This window comes from Podarcis pityusensis (genome assembly GCF_964106645.2).
Source record: "Podarcis pityusensis genome assembly, chromosome: 9".
Classification (NCBI taxonomy): domain Eukaryota; kingdom Metazoa; phylum Chordata; class Lepidosauria; order Squamata; family Lacertidae; genus Podarcis; species Podarcis pityusensis.
The window spans coordinates 33,418,141-33,428,660 of record NC_138034.1 but is presented as its reverse complement, the minus strand read 5'-3'; the positions used below and the strand labels follow the sequence as shown (position 1 = coordinate 33,428,660).

At 47.9% G+C, this 10,520-nt stretch overlaps 1 protein-coding gene and 1 long non-coding RNA gene across 6 annotated transcripts in view; one reads left to right on the top strand and one right to left on the bottom strand.

Annotated features, from left to right (window-relative positions):
* Positions 1–6,408, bottom strand: LOC308485776. Of its 3 annotated transcripts, none has more exons than XR_013990761.1 (3): positions 6,072–6,408; positions 3,372–4,267; positions 1–1,041 (listed from the first exon to the last, which is right to left on the bottom strand). It is a non-coding gene; the product is annotated as an uncharacterized lncRNA (long non-coding RNA). The 3 variants fall into 3 exon arrangements; XR_013990762.1 differs by having other exon boundaries at positions 1–1,038; XR_013990763.1 differs by lacking the exon at positions 1–1,041 and having other exon boundaries at positions 3,133–4,267.
* TLL1 (tolloid like 1) overlaps positions 4,672–10,520 on the top strand; it is a 123,878-nt gene continuing 118,029 nt past the window's right edge. Inside the window, exons 1-2 of one of the 3 annotated variants that reach the window (XM_081021698.1) lie at positions 4,672–4,913; positions 5,172–5,909. In XM_081021698.1, coding sequence (XP_080877824.1) covers positions 5,756–5,909 — 154 coding nt within the window. In that variant the 5' untranslated portion in view covers positions 4,672–4,913; positions 5,172–5,755. Of the gene's footprint in view, positions 4,914–5,057; positions 5,910–10,520 lie in introns of those variants that run through there. The other 2 variants (XM_081021695.1, XM_081021696.1) reach the window with 2 other exon arrangements.

Genomic DNA, 10,520 nt, shown 5'->3' with positions numbered 1-10,520 from the left:
TCCCATCCCATCCAGAAAAATCCTGGCTACTCCCATGAGAGCAGGCGTTCTCCCACCACGCTATTGAGAGTCTGCCGTCTTGGGAGTGGAGTTGGAAAAGGGACAGAGACTGGACTTGCTCCTTGTGAGAATCCAAAGTAATGGTTTTGGTGTCCCCTCCCAGAGCAGCAGGATCTATTCGAGTAGTGAAATGGACTGTTAATAATCCCGTGAGTCTTTCATTTTATGCTCAACCTATAGATTAGTTTTTTAATCTCTTCAGTACTGGGGGAAGAAGGCTACAGAGAAAGAAAATGAAATATTTGATGCATACCACAAATTATTTATTTGATTGCTTTGGGTTTTTTTTTTTATTCCACCCCCACATATTCAGCAGCAATGCAAACGTTTATATGATGATGTAAATGTAATGAAGATGGGTTTCCCCCTCTTGTTGCCAGGTTGTTGTTGTTTTTCAAGGGGGGGGGTGTCCTTCCAGTTATGCAGTCTGTCTCACTGTCTTTGTGTCTGTTACTTGGAAATGGCTGTAGGACAGACTTTGGATGTCTGTGTTGACAGATGGATCCTCAGCATTATATAGAGCAGGTTGGTAGTAGACATTTATGTGTGAAGCAAGAAATAATAATTAAAAAAAACAACCCTCCTTGTCAGTATAGCAGCCTGCACTGAATCATGGGATTGCTCTGCTTTTCATGTATTTACTAAGAAATGGAAACTGGGTGTGCAGATTTGGTTTGTTTGTTTAAGGCATAAGAAGAATATTATTCTACAGTCCTTCTACATGTGATTCTTCCTTGACTTAGTTGGGCAGCCTTTCCATTGTAGGCCAGCGCTGTTGACCTGCTTCTGTATAGCAGCTAGAGCTGTGTCTGAGTCTTTATCTTTGTTAGGGTTCTTCAAGGCCAGCTGTCCTCAAGTCCGCTGTCAGCCAGCACCGCTCTGCTCTGCTGCCACTGGAGAAGCTGAGGTCAGGGGCAGATTGCCGTCTGGAGGCTAAGGGGTGACGTCAGTGAGTAACTTGCTGGGATGGTTAATCTCCTGCTGGAAGGATAGAGTTTAATAATGAACTTACTAGGGAAACCAGCACACACTTGAGACTGCATACTGCATGCTTTCCTTTGGCGAGCGTGACTGGGACTAGCCAGTAATCAATACCCTTCTTGCCTGCATGCATGATTCCAATATGTGTATTTTATAGATCCAGGACAAGATCTGTTGTACACTTGTGATCTGCAGCAACTGAAAAACCAGCAACTAATTCTGAGGTAGGTGTGCTTCTGCGTAGAGCTAATGATGGGAAATGGGATTTTGTGGTCAGGATTGCCTTCATTTCAGAACTAAGCAAGTAACAGGCTAGATTTCTCTCCGTGTGTGCCGAATTAATCCCTTCCTCAAACATCTGAAGGAGTAAGCCTTGGGAGTGCATCTTCATATTTTTATGTTTGATGTTATATTATGTTTTTATGTATGTTGGAAGCCGCCCAGGGTGGCTGGGGAGACCCAGCTGGATGGGCAGGGCATAACTAATAAAATTATTATAACTATTATTATTAGATAAGGCATTCCACTTGATACGGAAAGTAACACTAGAAGCTCTTGGATAACAGCAGATTTCTGACACCTCTGTGATTCTAGTCTGGGAAATTCTGTAGATACCGTATTTTTCGCTCTATAACACGCACCCGACCATAACACGCACATAGTTTTTAGAGGAGGAAAACAAGAAAAAAAATATTCTAAACCTAACAGTGGATGTATGATTTTTGTGGTTCATGCTGTGGCCACAGACATGTGATCTGACGGTGAGTTTGGGGTAGCCCAATGCAAAAATCCTGAGGATCCATATGGATCTGTGCTTTGTAACCACGTTTTTGCACCACTGCGGCCCCAGGCAACAGTGGGTGCATTTTTTTTTGGTGCAAGCTGTAGCCATGGACATGTTATGTGATCTGATGGTGAATTTGGGGTGACCCAGTGCAAAAATCCTGAGGATCCATGTGGATCCGTGCTTTGTAACCACGTTTTAAGTGGGGAGGGAAGGAAAAGCACTCAAGGGACAAGGAACACGCGTGTGGTGGGTGGAGAAGGATGCTGTTAATAATGCAGAAGAGGGGTATAAGAGGAGAAGGCTCCTCTCCTCTCCTGCTTTGCTCCTTTAAAGGCTCTGCTTCTCTCCCTCCTCCCCGGTTCGCTGAAAAACTTTGCTGCTATTAAGCCAGCTGAGTGGGGAGGAGAGAGGGACAGAGAGCCTGCTTGCGAAAAACTTTGCTGCTATTTAGTGACCTGTTCTCTCCCTCCTCCCCGGCTCACTGAAAAAAACAGCTCCGGACTCGTGTAAGCGGCTCCTCTCCTCTCCCGCTTTACTTCTTTAAAGCAAGCAGGCTCTCTGTCCCTCTCTCCTCCCCACTCAGCGGCTCTTCTCCCACTTTGCTGTTTCAAAGCAAGCCACGGAGGAGGGAAGGAAAGGGAACCATGGATCCTCTGCTCACGACTGCAGCAGATCCCCCCGCCATCCGTAGGCATTAGTTCCATAACACGCACAGACATTTCCCCTCACTTTCTAGGAGGAAAAAAGTGAGTGTTATGGTGCAAAAAATACGGTATTTGTGAAAACAATCAAAAGCCCACAGATACTGTGGTAGAACAGTAGAGTGCATGCTTTGTACACAGGTTAAATCTCCCATGTCTCCAAGTAAGGCTGGGAATTTTCCCTCGCTAAACACTGGAGAGCTTCTGTGGTCTAACTTGATACATGTAACATAGCTTCCTTTGCTCCCAACATATCAAAACTGGTAGCTGAATCACTTTAAGGAAGGTTTTAGCCAATTTTGGGTAAATGCTATCTAAGTGAAGACTAGCTATGGGACAAATCACAAGGCTTCTTAGGTTGTGCACCGTAAACTGAAATGCACAAATGTGGTGGACCTTTTCTTTCCTGTTTTTCTGCCTTTAGCCACAAAAGTAATTCCTACGAGGGCAATATACAGTCTTTTAAAAATGTGCATGTTTTGGAGGCAAAAGGCCATTCTGTGAGGAAGCTCAGCTAAGGAGGGCAATGGAAGGGTTTTCCAATAAGGGCAGCATGTGAGCGGCAGGCCTGCATGTTTCACCCTCCCATTTACAAACCAAGGCTGTTCATGCCTACCGGGAAGTTTAATCAACGCTCCGGACAAAGCCCTCTTTCCCTCTCTCTCAACCTTTCCAGGTTTTTGTTCTAATCATCACATCTACCAGGCTCCTATTGTGCCTGGGTATCTTCTTTTCCAACATCCCACCATCCTTCCAGGGCCCTGTAGTCAGCAGCAATTCTGACTGTAGATGTGATGATGAAGCAGTTTCATTGTAGATGTGATGATGAAGCTCACACATACTTTAACCTCTGGAAGGAAACTCTGTGGCTGGAGATTCCCAGAAGGCAGCATCCCAAGTCCTGATCCGAGAGGCCTTTGGAGCTGCCCGTTTCTTTTCTTTGCTGCCCTCCTGGGAAGGGAAGCCAGGGTCAGTCTGCATGGCATTTGTTACCATCTTGCTGCTCTGTTTGTTGCTGGTGTTGTTTGTGTGTTTTGGCTGGCCGGAAGCACCCTGTTAGCATGTCCACTTGTAGGGAGATGAGGCCGTTTTCCTTTCCATCTTTCACCCAGAAGGGGAATAATTCCGAGAAGCTATTAAGATAGAGAGGAGCCTTTGGAGAGCTCTGTTGTATAACAAAGCCAAGAGCAACTTCGCAGCGGCCCTTTCAAATGCCTGTTAAATGTGACACCACAATGTCAGCAGCAGCGAAACCTGCCAGTTAACTTGCGCCTCTTCCCTCCTCTCCGCCTTCCGAGGAGACTTGTAAAAAAAAGAGGCGGGGAAGTGTTGTTGCTGTTTTCTGCCTCCTTTCTACAGTAAAACTCTCACCTTTTGACAGATTTACACAACTCCAATGTGTCTCTTTGGCGAGCCACCCCCTCCATCCCAGACTCAACGGTGTCATTTCTATCTGGATGTGTTGCTTAGGGTGGATGTTTGATTTGATATATTTTTTTAATTTTTAACCATTTAGGAGAGCTATGCCTTTTCTTCTCCTAGGCTTGATCTGAGACTTGCCTCGGGGGAAAGAAGAAAAATCCAGCTCTCTCTCTTGCTCACTGACTCCGTTTTCCAACTGAACGCCCCGTTTCCAAGGGAAGGAGCCTTAGCTGCGACGGAAACTTTGCTGTTGGAAGAAAACAAAAAACCCCTCTCTTAACCTTTCGCATCCGCTGGAAAGCCAGAGCCGAGCTGTCTGCAAAAATAGATAGATAAACAAATAAATAAATTTCTACTGCGCTGTTGGTGCACAACCTGCTTTTCCTTATTTATTTATTTATTTTTGTTAATTTTGCATTTGCCTTCACGTGTGTGCATACTTTTTTTTTTTTTTTTAATGTACAGCTGAAACGGCTTTCCTTGGCTGAACTTTGCTGATCAATGGTCCTCTTATACCCTTTTATTTAAACAAACTGTGCTAGGAAAAGAGAGAGAGATAAAAACTTTCCTTCCTTCCCTCTCGCCTTTGCACGCTGGCAGCGGAAAGTGAGCGGCGGCAGCAGCAGCAGCAGCAGCAGCTCTCCTCCTCGAGCGAGCGCGGAAGGCGCTGCACTTCTCCTTCTCCGCCGTTCTTGTCGCCGCCGCCGCCGCGCGCGCTTCCCTTCTGCCCGCGCCCGGATGCCGGCGACCCCTGGACGGAGCATGGCTTCGCTCTGATCGCCGCCGCCGCTGCCCTCCGCCCGCCCCGCCAAACCCTGCTATGCCTCGCTTCTCCGGGCAGACAGCAGCCCTATGGCGAGGGAGGCGCCCCGGGCAGGCGCGCGTGGTGTTTCCCTAAGGCCGTCGAGGGAGCCGAGCAGCAGCAGCAGCAGCCCGGATCCTGACCCGGATTGTATGAATAAGTAAGCAGGAGGCTGGCGGCCAGGACGAGAATTAAGAGGAGTGGAGGGAAGAGGAGGAGTGGGGTAGGGGTGGGGGTGGAGGGAAGCCCAGAGAACAACAAAAAAAAGAAGAGGGGGGGGGGGAGAGAAGCCTTGGCACTTTTCCTGGCTCCCTCCAGTGCAAGCGCTTTGCCATCACTGCAGGGCTACGGTGGTGGGAACAGACTTGTGACCCCCCCCCCCGTCTCTCTTCTTCTTCCCTCTTTCTCCTCTCGGCAGCTCGCCGATGTGCAGCCCGACTCCGCCGCCCAGTAGCAGGCGAGCAGGGAGCAGCGACGGGATCCGGAGCGGCGCGAGGCGATCGGCGGACCGGAGGATCCCCCGCGCTTGCCTCCGCCGCTGGACAGCCCAGGCGACGAGAGCCCCCGCGCGCAGCCCCGCGACGCCGCCGCTGCTGCTGTCGCTGCTGTGGCGGGAGAATTTGCAAGAACAGCGGCGGAGGCGGCGGCAGAAGCAGCGAGGAGGAGAAGGGGAACCCGGGAAAGTTTGCTTGGCCTTTGACAGAGGCGAGGAGGGCAGTCAGACGTGGTGAGAGGAGCGGGCGAGCGGGCGTCTCTCCGCCAGGCTCGGCGGAACAGAGAAGCCTTCCCCCCCCCCCGCGCGCGTTTTCCTTCGCGAGTGGGGAAGCGCCAGGTCCGGATCGGACACCCCCAGAGAGGAGCGCGGACGGCCAAGCGAGCCCAACACACACACACCACTCTCTCACACACAAATACACGCGCACGCGCGCCCCCCTCTCCTCCTGACACTCGGCGGCGCCTTGGCTCTCTCTCTCCCCGTCTGGGCTGGGGAGGAGCGTGACCATGCTGGCTTGGAGGGTGGCTCTGTGGCTGGCCGGCGTGACCCTGTGCGGCAAGCTCGCCCGCGGCTCCGGGATCGACTACGACGACTACGCGTACGAGCTCGACGGAGGGGACGAGGCGGAAGCGATCGATTATAAGGATCCCTGCAAAGCCGGTGAGTTCAGGGGACCTAGTTGGGCTCGCCGCCCAGACCCCGGTGCTTTCCCGTGCGCTCTTTCCCAAAGTAGGGGCTGTTTGGTTTCCCTTGCCTGGGGGGCTGTGTCTGTGTGCGTGTCTGTATGGAGGGGGAGAGAGGAGGGGAACGGGATCAGCTCACCTGCTTCCTCCTCCTCCTCCGGATCGGCGTGGGACACTCCAAACAGGCATGGCCAAGAGGAAGCGTGAGAAGCCGGGGCAGGCGCAGTGGGGCTCGCGCTAGTCTTCCTTTTTTGCAATAATGCCGCTGGGGGCAGATTTCGAAGAACCTGCTTTCCTCGGGCTTGCGAGCCTGTGTCCCCAAGAGTGCACACACTTTTCCTTTGCAGCTGTGCTTGGAAGACAAACGTGCTTTCCAGGCACAGCAACCACAACGGAGAGAAATCTGGAGTTTGTTTCCCGTGCCCCTTGATGACGGCAGGAATCCCAACTTTCTCCGGGACGATTTCATCCTCTCTCTCTCTGTGTCTTTCCCCAAATCCCCGTCTCTCCACATTGAGGCGCTAGTCAAAACAGGTTTCTTCTGCTTGGGGCTACAGAGGAGAGAGAGGATGGGGGAGAGGGGGCTGGCAGGGAGCAGAGCAGTCCTATGGCCCTTTCAAGATTTTTAATTCTGGAATGAGAAGGTCAAGGTTGTCTGGAAATCACTCTTCCACCCTCTGCCCCCACATCATCTCCTAGCTTTGCAGCACAGCAGCAGTTTAATGGGCAGGGTAAGGTAATCTATGAACACATTTCTATTTGGATTGGATCCTGCCTGAACCATGCTCAGAGCAGACCCTCTGAAATTAAAGGGATTTAAGCTAGTCATTATTATTAACACAAATCTCATTGATTTCAATGGGTTTGCCAACTCAAATCCTCTTGATTTCAGTGGGTCTAAGCTTAGCTAAGTCTGGATCCAACCCTTTGTTAGTACATCTCATGCGCCAAGATTGAGAACTTGCATTGAAATGGGTCCTGGGGAGTCAGACTCAGTGAACCCTGACTCAGACTGACATACAGCCAGGAAGGGGGGGGGGGGGAGCTGGACTAGATGACACATGGGGTCCCTTCCAACTATACATGATAGGCATTGGTGGGCTCCTCCTGCCACCAACTGCAGAATGGCCAATGGTGAGGAATGACAGAAGCTGGAGAGCCACACAGGTTCTCCATCCCTTATGTAGAGGCTGCTACTCATGTTGAATCAATACTTGCTTGGCGAGGGATAGAATCAACTCAGCTGATCTGAGAATTAAATCGTTTCCACTATAGTACATAATCCAAGAGCTCCACAATATGCAGCTGTCTTGCCTATGCATCTTTACTCAAAACAAACTCCTACTGAAGTCCGTAACTTCCAGGCAGAGCTTTAGATAGTTTTCCACTTGCACCGCTAAACCTAACAAGTGTCCCATGTTCTCTCTGTGTGAACATTTGTTAACTTCTTGGTTATAGAATGCAGGAAATAGAGTTGATTGTTCATAATCTTTCCCATGTGGTTTTTGCATTCATACTATATAGACAAAATGTAATCCTGGTGTGAACAAAGATAGATTGTAAACATGGCTCTGTCCCGAGCTCTCCTTCCTTTATTTACAGCACAAGGCGATCTTTGGATCACCTATGGTAGACACTTCTTCTGAGGGTAGAAAACCCATTCTCTGGCAGGCTTTGCTGAGTCAGTGATTTTCTTAATGGGAATGAGAGAGGGGTGGGTGGGATTGCTGGCCCGTAATCACCCTCTGGAACCGGCAGGTTTATGGCTCCAGCGAAAATGCATGGAGAGAGAGAGAAATGCAGTTCAGTAGCTGGAGTCTTTGTGTGCTTTTCACTTAGGAAGCGGTAGCAACAGTAGCAGCAGCAGCAGATTCGGTCTTCAGCTTCCCTTTTAGTGCACTGGACATGGGAGGGTCCTGCCCTTGCAGTCAGAGATGGGGGGAAAGTGCCCTTGATGTCAGGGATGGGGAACGTGTGACTTTCCAGATGCTGCTCCCATCAACACTGGCCACTGGGCATGCTGGCTCTGGCTGATGGGATATATTCAGGGTTCCCCATCCCTGCTCTAGGTAAGCCCTTCTTTTGCGTTAAGGAAGAATCCCTGCAAACTATGTCCATTCTGTATGGGAAGTGGCTTTCCCATGGCAATATCTTACTCCTCCAGACTTTATCATCTCCAGCTGCAAAACAGATAGGAGCTTTCCAGTGCAGTGGAGTTTGGGATCAAGTCCAAGGTGCCAATTCAGTTATAGCATAATTCCTCCACAGAGGAAAACACTTAAGAGGCATACATGTGGAAGGCATTATAGTGGAAGACAAAATGCAGGTGGATCTTGGGGGAAATACTCAGGAGCAGTAACCAGAAAGCCTCAAGTCTCCTGTTCATGTATTATTGCTATGTATTCACGGGATCCCCGCCCCCACAACACACACACATTCCACATACAGTGGTACCTTGGTTTACAACCATAATCCGTTCCAGAGGTCCGTTTGTAAACCAAAACAGGTTGTAAGCCAAGGCGCGCTTTCGCCAATGGGGCCTAAAAAAAAAAAAAATTGTTCGTAATCCAAAAAAATTGGGTTGTAATCCAAAAAAAGTTTGCAAACCAGGACACGCACTTCTGGGTTTGACGTGTTTGTAATCCAGAACGTATGCAAACCAGACTGTTTGTAAACCAAGGTACCACTGTATCACTGTATGAAAAGTGTTACATCAGAGTTGATACCACAAAAATATTTTTTCACAGCAGAAGCCTGTGGAGGTTTACTCTTAAGTAAGTCCTGCTGAATTCAGTTGCACTTTCCCCAGAGAAAGTGTGCATAGGTTTGCAGCCTGAATCAGACATTTCACTGAACAGTCACTGAATGGCAGATCTAAAGAGATTAAGGGCACTCTGGATTAGGAAACATGGCAAATTTTGCCTTTCAAATCATGGAACAAGTTTTTTTGAGTCTCCTAAAGTCACCTTGACTGACAGTTAATTTTTGATCCAGGCAAATCAGCAGCAGTGGGTAGAATCAGAACTATGCCACTGGACTTTAGGAAAGCAGTTTTTTAAAAAAATAATCAAAACTGTTTTTTAAAAGGATTTTTTTAAAAAAAACCCCTGCAAAAAGCAAAATAAAAAATAAAAATGTATGCTGTAAAAGTTTCTACCAAGGCTGTTCAATAAATAATCAATGACATAGCAACTTAAGTGTCACTGATTGGAATACGAAAGAGGAAAGATCAATTCAGGGCAGATGATTTTACCACCTTTGGACAAGCAAAGTGGATCAGATTCCAACGTATGGGCGGCGGTGATGCTCATTCCTCCAACCAAGCTTTTGAATATTTCTCATTTGGGCCAGAAACCAAATATTCAAATGCTTGGCTGGAGTGCATGGAAGAGCCTTTTGCCTCCCACGTGAATTGCTTCCATGCTTAAGGTGAAAACCCTGGATCTATCCAATTGTCTCGCCTTGAGGCAAGGAACTCTAAACTGAATTGCATCTAAGAGAGGCTTGCCTCACATGTTGGATGAACATGTAAGGCCACGCCCACTAGCCCTGCCCCTGGCTTCTGCTCAATGAACAACGGCAGGGAGGCCAATTTTGCATGCGTAGATTGCAGACATGAAGGATCGTCCCTTCAGACTCTCCGTCTGTACATGGGGATGCCAGGAGGCAGAGCTAATTGGTGCTGATGGGACTGGTCAGTGCAGCCCTGCTCAAGTGCAGATCTAGTGTGCGAGAGAGACTTCTGCAAAGGGCAATATCAGTCTGTGGTTCTTTCAGAAAGCTTTTAGTAGTAGTAATTGTATGCTGTATGCTCTAGGGGTAGGTAGGAAATCTTAGCAAAGTTTGCTTCCACCTTGTGAATAGTGCTTTATATTATTAATTCTGGTGCTTGGTTTGTTGTGGTCAACAGTTAGGATGAAATTGAATGTGCCTTAGGATAACCTCAAATTCAGTTTTTATTACAGATTAGTTAATATGTCAAAGTTCTCAATAAATGGAAGATCTGCTTTTCCAGATTTCCATGAAACATCAGCTTGATCGTGTGAGATGCATGTTAGATTTAAAGACTATTTAAGTGGCTTGAGTGAGTTCATATTGGATCCATTGGATCCCACTCAGTGACTTTCCTGGCATTGAGGTTATGGTTTTTGAGTCATGGCTTTTGAGCTCAAAATGACATATTTTTGCAGTGTGTGTATATGCCAAATTCATTTTGAAAGAGTATTATAAACAACATTGGTCCATGTGCTGCAGCTGGAGAGTAAAACAAGTGCTTGAGCTTTGTGGTCACTTCTTTTGCATTACTTACTTTGTTCCATGAGACTTAGTTCAGCCAAAGTTAGTATTCCTTTTGGCCACAATCCTCAATTATTTATTCTTTTCACAAAGAATGGGATCAAGTGGTTTGAGGTTGGAGGAGTGATGGGTGCACTCCAGAGTAAGCGATTTGAGTAATGGCTGTGTTACTTGGTTGCTTTTAGTCATAATTATTGAGGAGTATGTGTTGACAGTGCCAGATATGCTCTCTATCGCATTATTCCTTTTCTAATCGTAGAAATATGTATCACCTTGGTATAAATTGTTAAAC